This window comes from Xenopus tropicalis, chromosome 8, assembly GCF_000004195.4.
Source record: "Xenopus tropicalis strain Nigerian chromosome 8, UCB_Xtro_10.0, whole genome shotgun sequence".
Classification (NCBI taxonomy): Eukaryota; Metazoa; Chordata; class Amphibia; order Anura; family Pipidae; genus Xenopus; species Xenopus tropicalis.
In genome coordinates, this window is record NC_030684.2 from 144,854,026 (window position 1) to 144,870,729 (window position 16,704).

The following is a 16,704-nucleotide window of genomic DNA, read 5'->3' on the forward strand; positions in this document are numbered from 1 at the left end:
GCACAGAACCCCTCAGTGACTGCTAATATCCTTATCATTTACAGTAGGGGGTACATTATCCCTTATAATACATGAGTGATACTCAGAGTTCCCTGTATAACTCAGCCTGCAGCCTTGTGCCTTTATATGGGGGGCACAGAACCCCTCAGTGACTGATAATATCCTTATCATTTACAGTAGGGGGTACATTATCCCTTATAATACATGAGTGATACTCAGAGTTCCCTGTATAACTCAGCCTGCAGCCTTGTGCCTTTATATGGGGGGCACAGAACCCCTCAGTGACTGCTAATATCCTTATCATTTACAGTAGGGGGTACATTATCCCTTATAATACATGAGTGATACTGCCCTTTGGGCAGAGTTGGTGGACATGTGTGCTGCAGTAGCAGGTTACTCATCACTGTGATTATGGCAGCTACACTGGCAGTGCCAAACCAGTCTGGGCAGTTAGATGAGAGGCTCCCAGATTGCGGAACAGATAGTATTGAGTAACAGACATATTTCCTTGCTGGGCCCATGTTACAAGCTGGGTTATCAGGGCAAGGTGCAGGGGGTGGGACCGAGCTGCCGAATGTTGTTTACACCGGACTGTGCCACCAATAGGGAGCTCCGGGCTGTCACACTGGGGGTTATGGGGTGCGGCCAAAGGGGGAGCTGAGGGGCAGTGGGGGGACAGGGAATAATAGCTCCACTCTTGCACCGTGCTACTGAGTCTGCTACATTCCTACAAGTTCCCATTCCCCCTGTCCCCTCCCACTGACCGGCCCCTCCCCTCTACCTCTCCTGCCCCACCCCTTTGATAGTGAATTTAAACATTTGCCCAGTAGGGCTTGCAATCTCTCCAGAGACTCACAGCGCAACTGAGTGAGAGACAGACAGAAGCAGGAATGGGTGAGACTTGATGCCTTCTTCTTCTTCTAGCACAGGGTACAGGGGGCCCTACAGGGTAAATGCTTTCTAGCGGGGTAGAATATCTGCCGGGGTATATAACTTTATATGCACAGAGGGTTACGTGCCGGGGTATATAACTTTATATGCACAGAGGGTTACGTGCCGGGTATATAACTTTATATGCACAGAGGGTTACGTGCCGGGGTATATAACTTTATATGCACAGAGGGTTACGTGCCGGGTATATAACTTTATATGCACAGAGGGTTACGTGCCGGGGTATATAACTTTATAAGCACAGAGGGTTACGTGCCGGGTATATAACTTTATATGCACAGAGGGTTACGTGCCGGGTATATAACTTTATATGCACAGAGGGTTACGTGCCGGGTATATAACTTTATATGCACAGAGGGTTACGTGCCGGGGTATATAACTTTATAAGCACAGAGGGTTACGTGCCGGGTATATAACTTTATATGCACAGAGGGTTACGTGCCGGGTATATAACTTTATATGCACAGAGGGTTACGTGCCGGGGTATATAACTTTATATGCACAGAGGGTTACGTGCCGGGGTATATAACTTTATATGCACAGAGGGTTACGTGCCGGGTATATAACTTTATATGCACAGAGGGTTATGTGCCGGGTATATAACTTTATATGCACAGAGGGTTACGTGCCGGGTATATAACTTTATATGCACAGAGGGTTACGTGCCGGGGTATATAACTTTATATGCACAGAGGGTTACGTGCCGGGTATATAACTTTATATGCACAGAGGGTTACGTGCCGGGGTATATAACTTTATATGCACAGAGGGTTACGTGCCGGGTATATAACTTTATATGCACAGAGGGTTATGTGCCGGGTATATAACTTTATATGCACAGAGGGTTACGTGCCGGGTATATAACTTTATATGCACAGAGGGTTATGTGCCGGGGTATATAACTTTATATGCACAGAGGGTTACGTGCCGGGTATATAACTTTATATGCACAGAGGGTTACGTGCCGGGTATATAACTTTATATGGGGTATATAACTTTATATGCACAGAGGGTTACGTGCCGGGTATATAACTTTATATGGGGTATATAACTTTATATGCACAGAGGGTTACGTGCCGGGTATATAACTTTATATGGGGTATATAACTTTATATGCACAGAGGGTTACGTGCCGGGTATATAACTTTATATGGGGTATATAACTTTATATGCACAGAGGGTTACGTGCCGGGTATATAACTTTATATGGGGTATATAACTTTATATGCACAGAGGGTTACGTGCCGGGTATATAACTTTATATGCACAGAGGGTTACGTGCCGGGGTATATAACTTTATATGCACAGAGGGTTACGTGCCGGGTATATAACTTTATATGCACAGAGGGTTACGTGCCGGGTATATAACTTTATATGCACAGAGGGTTACGTGCCGGGTATATAACTTTATATGCACAGAGGGTTACGTGCCGGGTATATAACTTTATATGCACAGAGGGTTACGTGCCGGGGTATATAACTTTATATGCACAGAGGGTTACGTGCCGGGTATATAACTTTATATGCACAGAGGGTTACGTGCCGGGGTATATAACTTTATATGCACAGAGGGTTACGTGCCGCGGTATATAATAGTAAATTGAGGTACAGGCTGGTGTATCTAGCAGTAGGGGTACAAGCTTGAGGTACAGGCTGGTGTATCTAGCAGTAGGGGTACAAGCTGGGGTATAAAGCAGGGGGGTAGAGACTGTTATACTGCAGCTTGGCACAGTCAGATAGTAGCACCGAGTTGGGCATAGAGGCTAAAGGTGCCAATAGATGTACCCATATAAGTGAATTTGATGGGTGGAGCAGAGGCAGATGGCATGGCATGTCATTACACTGGCTCGTTTAGCCCCGCCCCTTATAGTTTGGCAGTTGCGCCAGTATTGCGTAGTTTCCCGTATGGCATCACTTCGTGGTGGCTGGCATTACTCAGTGAGGATGAGGAGGGCACATATGGGATGCCGTACGCACCCCAGTGAACTGCAGTTACACATATATGTGTATTGTGCCACTCCTAGGAACCATACCCTGGCCTAATCCCACAGGTACCCACCTGTACCCGGGCACAGCAGAGGGCTCATTCACCAAGCACAACTGCAGCACAGCAAAGATGGCCTTGTGTGACTTGCACTAGTCCATTTGGGCACAAAGCGCCAATGTCAGCGGCCCAATCAATGCTCACTGCTGATTGGCTGCTTTCAGGTACGTCCGTTATTATATTCCCACCCTGGCCTGCAGGTGTCAGTGTTAGCTGTGGGGCCCCAGGGCCTGCCTTATACACAGTGCCCCACTGCATGATGCACAATCAGCACCAGGATCCTGACTGAGAGGGGCCCCATCCCATGACTAGTGGGGGTGGCCCTCCTGTCATTGCAACTTTATTGCTTCTATAAACAAAATAACTCCGATTTCTGTATAAACTCCCCGCACCCCAGGGCCTCTGCATTCCAGCGGCAGGGAGTCCGTGCATCCACAGGCCTTTGGGGAATATTAACCCCTCAATTCCTCAGTTCCAGGGGCCTAAGCAGGATGTTCCCCACCCTCCCGAGATGAGGGTTAGACTTCCTGCCGTGCCGGGGCCCCGGGGCCCCTTTCTCACCGGTCAGCCCCCGTAAGCATGTAGGAAGGCTGCTGAATATTTTGTGACTGTGACTCTAACACCCCTAAATGCCAACTCCCAGCAACTGTCTGCACGCCTGGCACCCTGCCCAAACTAACTGCAACCGGCCGTGACTCAGCAGTCGCACCGTACAGTGCACAGGAGAACACTGAGTTTCCTTTTTATCTTTATAAACAATGTCCAAATATCCCTTCATTCAGTGGGTAGTTCATCTGTTAGCATGTTATAGAATGGCCTATTCTAAGCAACTTTTCAATTGGTCTTCATTATTTATTTCTTATAGTTTTTGAATTATTTGCCTTCCTCTGACTCTTTCAAAATGGGGGTCACTGACCCCGGCAGCCAAAACCTATTGCTCTGTGAGGCTCCAGTTTTATTGTTATTGTTAAGGTCCCCATACACGTTGAGATCTTCACCCGTTTTCCCCATCTACCTGTGGGCGATATCGGGGAGCGTGCCCTGGGGCCAAACAATAGAATTATATTGGCGGTAATGGGGCAGTCGGTTTGGGGACCGTATCAACGAGTCGATGCGGTCCCCGATCCGACTGAATTTTCTAACGTGGCCAATCGATATCTGCCCAATTTCAGGCCAGATATCGGTCGGGCAGGCCCCTTGTTTCTGCCCCTACACGGGCCGATAAGCTGCCAAATTGGTCCAATGGACCCATATCGGCAGCTACTATCGGCCCGTGTATGGGGACCTTTACTTTTTATTCATTATGTTTCTAGCCAGCCGCTCTCCTATTCATATCAGTCACATCAGTCACTCTAACTACTCCCTGGTTACCAAGGTATATGGGACCCTAGCGACCAGACAGCTGCTGAAATTCCAAACTAGAGAGCTGCGGATTAAGAAACTACCAATAATAAAAAATGAAGACCAATTGCAAATTGTCTCAGAATATTACTGTCTACATTATGATGTGTAAATGTGTCTCTGCACAGCAGCATGATAAATACGTGCCCCCCCGGCCCCCCTTTGCCTGATTGCAAGCTCATCTGTTGCTTCCCAGTGGGTTGATTTAACCCTTCGGAGACCTTACCATTGGATTCTGCGCCCCTTGTAGTGCCCAGACATGATAAATGTGGCTTAGGAAGTGAAACAGACGGATGGCAGTTTCCCTTTATGTTACCCCCCCCCCCCCCACAGCCTCTTCTGGGGGATTTTCTGTCTCTATCCGGATGTATAGAGGGTCAGGGAATATATTCTGGGGCAGACCATTCATACAACATCATAAAACATTCTGATCTCTCCATGACTCCCCTTTCCATGGGAGTGTAATGGTTTGGCCCACACCCTTTCAGACACTGACCCCCCTCCCCAGGTTCAGTTCTTGACCCTCTATCGGGGCAATCTAAAGCATTTCCCCCTATTCTCTCTCCCGCCGGGCTGGACCCTCCCAAGTCCTATAAGGAAATAATCAAAAATTCTCAGCCAAAAACTTCTCTCAGAACCCGGGGCCTGTGAGTGTTTTCAGCAGCAGTGGAACCAGTTGGTTCAGTGAGGTGAAATATTCACAGGACCTGATCCATAGCCGGCAATCCATAGTCAGTGGCGTAATTAGACAGGGCTGGGCCCCCTACAAAAACAGTAGGGCAAGAGCAGATAGGGTCTGTGCCACTGTGACAGAATGCTCTGTTATACAGATAGCTAGAATCTCAGCCATAAAGCAGGGCAGGACTGCTGCTTACAATGTGGGGGGATCAGATAGGATCTGTGCCACTGTGACAGAATGCTCTGTTATACAGATAGCTAGAATCTCAGCCATAAAGCAGGGCAGGACTGCTGCTTACAATGGGGGGATCAGATAGGATCTGTGCCACTGTGACAGAATGCTCTGTTATACAGATAGCTAGAATCTCAGCCATAAAGCAGGGCAGGACTGCTGCTTACAATGGGGGGATCAGATAGGATCTGTGCCACTGTGACAGAATGCTCTGTTATACAGATAGCTAGAATCTCAGCCATAAAGCAGGGCAGGACTGCTGCTTACAATGGGGGGGATCAGATAGGATCTGTGCCACTGTGACAGAATGCTCTGTTATACAGATAGCTAGAATCTCAGCCATAAAGCAGGGCAGGACTGCTGCTTACAATGGGGATCAGATAGGATCTGTGCCACTGTGACAGAATGCTCTGTTATACAGATAGCTAGAATCTCAGCCATAAAGCAGGGCAGGACTGCTGCTTACAATGGGGGATCAGATAGGATCTGTGCCACTGTGACAGAATGCTCTGTTATACAGATAGCTAGAATCTCAGCCATAAAGCAGGGCAGGACTGCTGCTTACAATGGGGGGATCAGATAGGATCTGTGCCACTGTGACAGAATGCTCTGTTATACAGATAGCTAGAATCTCAGCCATAAAGCAGGGCAGGACTGCTGCTTACAATGGGGGGGATCAGATAGGATCTGTGCCACTGTGACAGAATGCTCTGTTATACAGATAGCTAGAATCTCAGCCATAAAGCAGGGCAGGACTGCTGCTTACAATGGGGGGATCAGATAGGATCTGTGCCACTGTGACAGAATGCTCTGTTATACAGATAGCTAGAATCTCAGCCATAAAGCAGGGCAGGACTGCTGCTTACAATGGGGGGGGGGGATCAGATAGGATCTGTGCCACTGTGACAGAATGCTCTGTTATACAGATAGCTAGAATCTCAGCCATAAAGCAGGGCAGGACTGCTGCTTACAATGGGGGGATCAGATAGGATCTGTGCCACTGTGACAGAATGCTCTGTTATACAGATAGCTAGAATCTCAGCCATAAAGCAGGGCAGGACTGCTGCTTACAATGGGGGGGGGGATAGGATCTGTGCCACTGTGACAGAATGCTCTGTTATACAGATAGCTAGAATCTCAGCCATAAAGCAGGGCAGGACTGCTGCTTACAATGGGGGGGGGGGATCAGATAGGATCTGTGCCACTGTGACAGAATGCTCTGTTATACAGATAGCTAGAATCTCAGCCATAAAGCAGGGCAGGACTGCTGCTTACAATGGGGGGGATCAGATACAGCTCTAGCGTTGGTGCCGGGCAGGGAGGTGTTGGTGCCACTTTATTGCCCCATGAGGCTGTTATGAGCCATAAAGTGGCACAGTTGCTATAAGGTGGGTATAACAGTGCCACATACAAGTTGGCATTATATCTCTGTAATGTACAACGTTATACTATGGGGGGGGCTGGAGATTTGGGTGCAGGAGTTTGGGGGACACTTGTTCTGGAGAGAACCCCCCATACTGGGCCCACTATCTCCCTTCCTTCCCCCTCAGCTCTGGGTGTCGCTCTGATGAAATCCCAGCAGTTTCCAACAGCCGACTGGGCACCGTGCCACCCACAAGCCTTTCCCTTCTATGGGTGCTCCACCCTTCTGGCCAGCCGTACCCGGCAGAACCCCCCGCAGTACTCAGCCCATATATATATACCTGTACCTTGTCACTCACAGACTCCCCCTATCTGCACTTACTGCCTGTCACCACCAGAGGCCCTACTCTCCTGCCCCCTAGACTCCCCTTAGCCCAGTGCCTGGGGGTCTCGCAGTCCGGCAGGGTTGGGTTTGGAACAAATGAACCAAATCTGCTCTTTTTGCTTTCAGCCAAGTGCGGATCATGTGGCCCTGGGTACAAGACCCCCCTGGATGCCATGAAAGGTGGGTGCACTGGGTGCTGGGAGTGGCCCAGACCCATCTGGCCACTTGTTTAGCCAATCAGATCAGAGTTAATCAGAGGGGGCACATTTATATAACTATGTTCTGCCCCCCACAGGCCCCAGGGAGGAGATTCTCTACTTGCCCTGTATCTACCGCAACACCGGGATCAACAAGCCGGACTACCTGGCTACCGTCGATGTGAATCCCAAGTCCCCAAAGTACTCCCAGGTAACACCGGGGGGCAGGTATGTCCTTAGGGGCATTGCTGAGGCAGTAACTCTCAGGCAGGATTCTGGGAGTTGTAGTCATGAACAAGCTGAGGGGCGTAAGGAGGCATTATAGGCTGCAGCAGCCCTAGGAGTCTTACACAGGATTCTGGGAGTTGTAGGAGGCATTATAGGCTGCAGCAGCCCTAGGAGTCTCTCAGGCAGGATTCTGGGAGTTGTAGGAGGCATTATAGGCTGCAGCAGCCCTAGGAGTCTCAGGCAGGATTCTGGGAGTTGTAGGAGGCATTATAGGCTGCAGCAGCCCTAGGAGTCTTACACAGGATTCTGGGAGTTGTAGTCATGAACAAGCTGAGGGGCATAAGGAGTTATTATAGGATGCAGCAGCCCTAGGAGTCTCAGGCAGGATTCTGGGAGTTGTAGTCATGAACAAGCTGAGGGGCATAAGGAGTTATTATAGGATGCAGCAGCCCTAGGAGTCTCAGGCAGGATTCTGGGAGTTGTAGGAGGCATTATAGGCTGCAGCAGCCCTAGGAGTCTCTCAGGCAGGATTCTGGGAGTTGTAGTCATGAACAAGCTGAGGGGCATAAGGAGTTATTATAGGCTGCAGCAGCCCTAGGAGTCTCAGGCAGGATTCTGGGAGTTGTAGGAGGCATTATAGGCTGCAGCAGCCCTAGGAGTCTCAGGCAGGATTCTGGGAGTTGTAGGAGGCATTATAGGCTGCAGCAGCCCCAGGAGTCTCAGGCAGGATTCTGGGAGTTGTAGGAGGCATTATAGGCTGCAGCAAACCTAGGAGTCTCAGGCAGGATTCTGGGAGTTGTAGGAGGCATTATAGGCTGCAGCAGCCCTAAGAGTCTCAGGCAGGATTCTGGGAGTTGTAAGAGGCATTATAGGCTGCAGCAGCACTAGGAGTCTCTCAGGCAGGATTCTGGGAGTTGTAGGAGGCATTATAGGCTGCAGCAGCCCTAGGAGTCTCAGGAAGGATTCTGGGAGTTGTAGGAGTTATTATAGGCTGCAGCAGCCCTAGGAGTCTCAGGCAGGATTCTGGGAGTTGTAGGAGGCATTATAGGCTGCAGCAGCACTAGGAGTCTCAGGCAGGATTCTGGGAGTTGTAGGAGGCATTATAGGCTGCAGCAGCACTAGGAGTCTCAGGCAGGATTCTGGGAGTTGTAGGAGGCATTATAGGCTGCAGCAGCCCTAAGAGTCTCAGGCAGGATTCTGGGAGTTGTAAGAGGCATTATAGGCTGCAGCAGCACTAGGAGTCTCTCAGGCAGGATTCTGGGAGTTGTAGGAGGCATTATAGGCTGCAGCAGCCCTAGGAGTCTCAGGAAGGATTCTGGGAGTTGTAGGAGGCATTATAGGCTGCAGCAGCCCTAGGAGTCTTACACAGGATTCTGGGAGTTGTAGTCATGAACAAGCTGAGGGGCATAAGGAGTTATTATAGGCTGCAGCAGCCCTAGGAGTCTCAGGCAGGATTCTGGGAGTTGTAGGAGGCATTATAGACTGCAGCAGCCCCAGGAGTCTCAGGCAGGATTCTGGGAGTTGTAGTCATGAACAAGCTGAGGGGCATAAGGAGTTATTATAGGCTGCAGCAGCCCTAGGAGTCTCAGGCAGGATTCTGGGAGTTGTAGGAGGCATTATAGGCTGCAGCAGCCCTAGGAGTCTCAGGCAGGATTCTGGGAGTTGTAGGAGGCATTATAGGCTGCAGCAGCCCCAGGAGTCTCAGGCAGGATTCTGGGAGTTGTAGGAGGCATTATAGGCTGCAGCAGCCCTAAGAGTCTCAGGCAGGATTCTGGGAGTTGTAAGAGGCATTATAGGCTGCAGCAGCACTAGGAGTCTCAGGCAGGATTCTGGGAGTTGTAGGAGGCATTATAGGCTGCAGCAGCCCTAGGAGTCTCAGGAAGGATTCTGGGAGTTGTAGGAGTTATTATAGGCTGCAGCAGCCCTAGGAGTCTCAGGCAGGATTCTGGGAGTTGTAGGAGGCATTATAGGCTGCAGCAGCACTAGGAGTCTCAGGCAGGATTCTGGGAGTTGTAGGAGGCATTATAGGCTGCAGCAGCACTAGGAGTCTCAGGCAGGATTCTGGGAGTTGTAGGAGGCATTATAGGCTGCAGCAGCACTAGGAGTCTCAGGCAGGATTCTGGGAGTTGTAGGAGGCATTATAGGCTGCAGCAGCCCTAAGAGTCTCAGGCAGGATTCTGGGAGTTGTAAGAGGCATTATAGGCTGCAGCAGCACTAGGAGTCTCTCAGGCAGGATTCTGGGAGTTGTAGGAGGCATTATAGGCTGCAGCAGCACTAGGAGTCTCTCAGGCAGGATTCTGGGAGTTGTAGGAGGCATTATAGGCTGCAGCAGCCCTAGGAGTCTCAGGAAGGATTCTGGGAGTTGTAGGAGTTATTATAGGCTGCAGCAGCCCTAGGAGTCTCAGGCAGGATTCTGGGAGTTGTAGGAGGCATTATAGGCTGCAGCAGCACTAGGAGTCTCAGGCAGGATTCTGGGAGTTGTAGGAGGCATTATAGGCTGCAGCAGCACTAGGAGTCTCAGGCAGGATTCTGGGAGTTGTAGGAGGCATTATAGGCTGCAGCAGCCCTAGGAGTCTCAGGCAGGAGTCTGGGAGTTGTAGGAGGCATTATAGGCTGCAGCAGCCCTAAGAGTCTCAGGCAGGATTCTGGGAGTTGTAAGAGGCATTATAGGCTGCAGCAGCCCTAGGAGTCTCAGGCAGGATTCTGGGAGTTGTAGGAGGCATTATAGGCTGCAGCAGCACTAGGAGTCTCTCAGGCAGGATTCTGGGAGTTGTAGGAGGCATTATAGGCCGCAGCAGCCCTAGGAGTCTCAGGCAGGATTCTGGGAGTTGTAGGAGGCATTATAGGCTGCAGCAGCCCTAGGATTCTCAGGCAGGAGTCTGGGAGTTGTAGGAGGCATTATAGGCTGCAGCAGCACTAGGAGTCTCAGGCAGGATTCTGGGAGTTGTAGTTTAGGGCAGGCCCAGGAATAGGAGGCGGCTAAAGGTGCACTGCTCACCGCTGCAGGTCATTCACCGACTCCCGATGCCCAACACAAACGACGAGTTGCACCATTCCGGCTGGAACACCTGCAGCAGTTGCTACGGCGACGCCAGCAAAGTGCGCAACAAACTCATCCTGCCCTGTCTCATCTCCTCCCGCATCTACGTGGTGGACGTTGGCACCGACCCCCGGGCCCCCCGGATCCACAAGGTACGGTATTAGCCCCCCCCGGCATCTCCAAGCCCAGGTCCATTATTATCCCAACATACAGTGCTGCCAGTAAGGGCTGGGGCCCCTGTGCATTATTACCCCTATGTTATACACAGGGTACTTTATTACCCCCTTGCCTGCTGTATTAGAAATAAAAGTTGGACATTGCAGTCCCACCCCCAACCACAAGATGGTGCTACAGTGCTACTATTTGCTGATCCTTCCATAAGTCCCATGAATCTATCTATATAGCCAGACAGGGTGCTAAGTGCAAGCTCCCAGGCTCAGCCTCCTTCTCCCTCTTTGCTGCAGACTGTGGAGCCATACGAAGTGTTTTGGAAGTGCGGCCTGGCCAACCTGCACACCTCTCACTGCCTGGGCTGTGGGGAGATCATGATCAGCTCCATAGGGGACCCCTATGGCAATGGAAAAGGTAAGTCCCTCCCATCCCAGCTCTGCATGGGAGTATCCGATTCGATGCCCCACCCCTGCATATATAATATATTGGATGTGATCATGTGACATGGGCTGCAGTATCATGTTCCATCCTAAAGGGGGGGGCAGTCAGGTTGTGGAACATTGGGGGACAACTTCATCTCTCCAGGTGTTGCAAAACTACAACTCCCAGAATGCCACTGGCAGCTAGATCTAGAGTACAGCCTCAGCTGCAGTACATTGGTGGCAGAACAGTTCCACCTAGTGGTTAGCACAGGGCATTGCAGCTGAGAGTACCCAGCATTATGGCAGCTCCTGGAGCAGTCTCTCTCTATATATATATATACATATAATACCCCCCCCCCGCAGATGTAACGGGTCACTTACCAACTCTCTGTTTCCGGCGCCGCAGGGGGCTTCGTTCTATTGGACGGGGAGACGTTTGAAGTGAAGGGGAACTGGGAAGCGGAAGGGGAAGCGGCTCCGTTCGGCTACGACTTCTGGTACCAACCGCGGCACAACGTCATGATCAGCACCGAATGGGGGGCCCCTAAAGCCTTCGCTCTGGGTTTCAAGATGGAGGAAGTCCAGGCCGGTGAGACGCGGCGCCCCCAACTCTGTATCGACCAATGGGGGTTTCAAGGTCCCTGACAGCCCCAAATGTTGCTTTCTCCCCCCAGGGATGTATGGGCACTCTCTGAACGTCTGGGATTGGACAGAACACAGGCGGATACAGACCATAGACCTGGGGGAGGACGGGCTGATACCGCTGGAGATCCGCTTCCTGCACGACCCCGACGCCGCCCAAGGGTTGGTGGGCTGCGCCCTGAGCAGCACCGTCTTCCGCTTCTACAAGGAGAAGGTGAGAGGGGCTCAATCACCATGGCAGCACCGACCTTGCCCCATCAGTAGCCCCAATATTCATTAGGGCCACAGGTCCGACCAGCTGACATTCCCCCCATGCTTAACCATTTCCTCACTGCTCTTTCCTGCCCCAGGACGGCAAATGGGCCGCAGAGAAGGTGATCAAGGTGCCCAGTAAGAAGGTGGAAGGGTGGGCGCTGCCCGAAATGCCAGGTGGGTGCAGGGGGGCTGTGGGGTATTGTGTACAACAGAGGTGGTTGCGGAAGTGCCCAAGATTACTGACCCATAGCAACCAATCAGCAGTTAGCTTTCACTGCTTTAATGCAGTTAGAGTAATTAAAGCCAGTATCTGATTGGTTGTTAAACCTTTTCCCCTCAGGCTTTGGGAGGTTTCCTAGCTCCCCTCTGGGGTCCCTGTAACAGCCATTCCATGGGAGGGGGGCAGTTAGAATTAGGGGCTGGGCTCACGTCGCTCTCTCTCGCCCCCTATCTCCAGGGCTTATAACAGATATCCTCATCTCATTGGACGATCGGTTCCTGTACTTCAGTAACTGGCTGCACGGGGACATCCGGCAGTATGACATCACCGACCCCAGGAACCCCAAACTGGTGGGGCAGGTGGGTAACTAATTCCTACATTTAATCATTTCACTGCATGTTGGTATTTACATTGCTCTCTGGTTGCTGGGGTCCCACTGACATTAGCAACCAGGTCAGTGACTGTAGTAGGTAGCACTGAAAGTCTGACTTTGATGAAACACAGAGGAAGGAGTATAAGGACCAATTGCAAAGCTGCTCTGCAGCACTGTTACTGTAATAAACATGGCGCCACCTAGCTGTTGTTGAGGGAAGGGCCCACACACACACAGGGCTCTCCATCCGTCTCACCCTCTGCCCTTTCCCCCCGTAGATCTTTCTGGGGGGCAGCATCCTGAGAGGGGGCCCCGTCACTGTACTGGAAGATAAGGATCTGGAGTGCCAGCCTGACCCTGTCATTGTCAAGGTGAGTCCCCGAGTGTTACCGGGGCAACGGGGGGGGGGGGGGGGATTCTACCTCTTACACCACCCACAACCCCTGCCCCTTTATTTTCCTCTCATCTTTATCCCTGGTTCCTGGCTGTCTCTGTCTTCTACCTGCTGTCTCTTTCCTATAATCCTGCCCTCTCTCACTGCCTACAATGTGGTGTCCCTTTCCCATAACCCTCCCTGTTTCTGCCTACTACATGGTGTCTCTTTCCCATAATCCTTCCCCCTCTCTCTTTGCTCCTGGCTGTCTCTCTCTCTCTCAGCTCCTTTGCCTGCTGGAGACCCTATCCCATATTCCCCCCATCTCTGCTCCTGGCTGTCTCTGCCTATTACATGGTGTCTCTTTCCCATAACCCTGCCCACTCTCTCTCTGCTCTTAACTGTCTCTCTGGTGTTCCCTTCCCACAGTCCTCCCCTGTCTATGCTCCTGGCTGTCTCTCTGCCTGCTACACGGTGTCCCTATCCCATATCCCCCCTGTCTCTGCTCCTGGCTGTCTCTCTGCCTGCTACACGGTGTCCCTATCCCATATCCCCCTGTCTCTGCTCCTGGCTGTCTCTCTGCCTGCTACACGGTGTCCCTATCCCATATCCCCCTGTCTCTGCCCCTGGCTGTCTCTCTGCCTGCTAAATCCTTGGGTGCAGTTTAACCCCCAGTTGTGCTTATGCTGTAGGGGAAGAAGGTACCTGGGGGGCCACAGATGATTCAGCTCAGCCTGGATGGGAAGAGACTGTATGTGACCAACTCATTATACAGCAAGTGGGACAAACAGTTCTACCCTGACATGATCAAGTAAGAGGAAGGGGGTATCTGTGTATCTCAGGGGAGGGGCCTGTGAGTGAGTGCCGCACCCCATGGGGGTTATTGAGTGAGTGCCCTGCCCCTTGGGGGGCCTGTGTGTGAGTGCCCTGCCCCTTGGGGGGCCTGTGTGTGAGTGCCCTGCCCCTTGGGGGGGGCCTGTGTGTGAGTGCCCTGCCCCTTGGGGGGGGCCTGTGTGTGAGTGCCCTGCCCCTTGGGGGGCCTGTGTGTGAGTGCCTCACCCCTTGGGGGGGTCTGTGTGTGAGTGCCTCACCCCTTGGGGGGGTCTGTGTGTGAGTGCCTCACCCCTTGGGGGGGTCTGTGTGTGAGTGCCCTGCCCCTTGGGCGGGCCTGTGTGTGAGTGCCTCACCCCTTGGGGGGGCCTGTGTGTGAGTGCCCTGCCCCTTGGGGGGGCCTGTGTGTGAGTGCCCTGCCCCTTGGGGGGGCCTGTGTGTGAGTGCCCTGCCCCTTGGGGGGGCCTGTGTGTGAGTGCCCTGCCCCTTGGGGGGGCCTGTGTGTGAGTGCCTCACCCCTTGGGGGGGTCTGTGTGTGAGTGCCTCACCCCTTGGGGGGCCTGTGTGTGAGTGCCCTGCCCCTTGGGGGGGCCTGTGTGTGAGTGCCTCACCCCTTGGGGGGGTCTGTGTGTGAGTGCCTCACCCCTTGGGGGGCCTGTGTGTGAGTGCCCTGCCCCTTGGGGGGGCCTGTGTGTGAGTGCCCTGCCCCTTGGGGGGGCCTGTGTGTGACACCCCTTTTCACCCCGTCTCCCTCTGCTTCCCCAGGGAAGGGTCAGTCATGTTGCAGATTGATGTGGACACAGAGAAGGGGGGCCTCAAGCTGAACCCCAACTTCCTGGTGGATTTTGGAAAGGAACCCGGCGGTCCAGTCCTTGCCCACGAGCTCCGGTACCCCGGGGGGGACTGCAGTTCTGACATCTGGGTGTGAGAATGCCGGGACTGTACCAAATGGGCACCAAGGCGCTCCCTCTGCACCAATCACTCACCCCAATGTGTTACAGGATTGTGGGATACCCCAGTATTACCCCTGCACCCCAATATATGCCCCGACCTATTGATAGGAGAGGGGTCTGGTTTCCTGGAGCTTTTATTAAATTGCAGTTTTCCAAGTGTCTCTTTGTTCTCAGCTCTATCAATCGTAGTGAAGTTCGGGTCGACCCACAGGTTTCGGGCCGGCCCACTAATCACCAAGACCAAGGTGACATATAATTGCCCCCCCCCCATTTAGGTGCCCCCATGCCCCCTATATACAGCAGCTTGATTTCCTATGGAAAGTGCCCCCGGCACTTCTGGGAACCTTGCGGACCATCCAGCAGAATTTCCCAGCCAGTTCTGATTTTCAGCTCCTCCCAGTAGCCCATCCCATTGTGCACTTGGGTAACCCTATTGGTTTATGGACTAAACAGAATTACTGACCCATCGTAATGGACTGAAATAGAACTTTTATATGGGGAAACAGACAATAGAATGTGCCAGTCAATCATTACTCCGGCGATTTGTGCCCTATGGACCCATAAAGTACCGCTCGTTTGTAGGTCACATGGGAATTACTAAATGAGGCAAAGGCCATTTCTTTCTCAATTTAAAGGGGAACTGACAGGATTCTAAGCCATTCTGCATCCCCAGGACCCAACTGCTTTAGCCAATCACCATGCTGCACTCTCCCATAGAGACGAACAGGCACCGGCCCCCACTGCCCTGTAGCAGCCCCCAACACTAAGCTGATAAAGGGAATGGGCTCAGTTATGGGGAAAGGCTGGCCCAGTTGGGATTGGTTACACTGGGGGGGGCAGTTAAGGGGGGGGGGTCACTATATATAAATATATAAGGGGGGGGCAGTAATGAAATAGAGAAAGTACAGGGAAGAGCGACTAAGCTGATAAAGGGAATGGGCTCAGTTATGGGGAAAGGCTGGCCCAGTTGGGATTGGTTACACTGGGGAAGGGGCAGTTAAGGGGGGGGCACTATATATAAATATATAAGGGGGGGCAGTAATGAAATAGAGAAAGTACAGGGAAGAGCGACTAAGCTGATAAAGGGAATGGGCTCAGTTATGGGGAAAGGCTGGCCCAGTTGGGATTGGTTACACTGGGGAAGGGGCAGTTAAGGGGGGGGGGGTCACTATATATAAATATATAAGGGGGGGGGCAGTAATGAAATAGAGAAAGTACAGGGAAGAGCGACTAAGCTGATAAAGGGAATGGGCTCAGTTATGGGGAAAGGCTGGCCCAGTTGGGATTGGTTACACTGGGGGGGGCAGTTAAGGGGGGGGGCACTATATATAAATATATAAGGGGGGGGCAGTAATGGGGAAAGGCTGGCCCAGTTGGTAATTGCCCCACAGTAACATGAATGGCCCCAGCCCAGTATAAGTATGAGGCCCAGTGAGCAGACAAAATAATAACTAACCAGTAGTTGATAATAAAATAAAATGGGAGCAGAGGCTTTTGTGGGGGGAAACCATAAAATAGTTTCTCCCATAAGAAAAAAGTGTCACTATGGCTTCTGCACCGGAATATCCGGCTCCGCCATTAGCTGTAACTGCCCAGCCAATCCCCGTGGGCCGTCGCCGCTTCCGGCCAACGCGCAATGTCCGTTGGGAAATGTAGTTTTCACTATTCTTGCCATGAAGCGTATCTGCCAATGACAGCGCTGCTTTCCTACGGTCTCTGCCCCTCAGATACCTCTGTAGGCTCCGATGGGGAAGCGCAGCAGGAACCCATCTGGCTTACCGGGACCAATCCGGGCAACATGGGCGAAATCCAGTGAGGAAAGCCAACAATATACGTCTGATTCCCATTCCGCTGGGGCGTTCTTTGCACTTTTAACCACGCCCACTTACCTGTGCCCAATCGGTGTGTGTCTCTATACTGGCTGAAGGGTTACTGATAATGCATAG

General features: G+C 52.0%; 1 protein-coding gene across 1 annotated transcript; it reads left to right on the forward strand.

The window, feature by feature from the left end:
* Nucleotides 1-853: 853 nt before the first annotated feature.
* On the forward strand, nucleotides 854-14,917 carry selenbp1 (selenium binding protein 1). Its single transcript, NM_001016750.3, has 12 exons — nucleotides 854-894; nucleotides 7,180-7,233; nucleotides 7,349-7,461; nucleotides 10,485-10,670; nucleotides 10,983-11,103; nucleotides 11,518-11,700; nucleotides 11,786-11,967; nucleotides 12,104-12,182; nucleotides 12,466-12,587; nucleotides 12,880-12,972; nucleotides 13,667-13,785; nucleotides 14,571-14,917. The coding sequence occupies exons 1-12, from the start codon at nucleotides 891-893 to the stop codon at nucleotides 14,731-14,733; spliced, it is 1,419 nt and encodes a 472-aa protein (NP_001016750.1). The 5' UTR covers nucleotides 854-890; the 3' UTR covers nucleotides 14,734-14,917.
* The last annotated feature ends 1,787 nt before the right edge of the window (nucleotides 14,918-16,704 follow it).

What these genes read in the sequence shown, in the direction of transcription:
- selenbp1 (NM_001016750.3), top strand. An exon ending in GGCGCTGCCCGAAATGCCAG is followed by an intron (nt 12,183 to 12,465) that starts GTGGGTGCAGGG and finishes CCCTATCTCCAG; the next exon opens with GGCTTATAACAGATATCCTC. An exon ending in ACCCCAAACTGGTGGGGCAG is followed by an intron (nt 12,588 to 12,879) that starts GTGGGTAACTAA and finishes TTCCCCCCGTAG; the next exon opens with ATCTTTCTGGGGGGCAGCAT.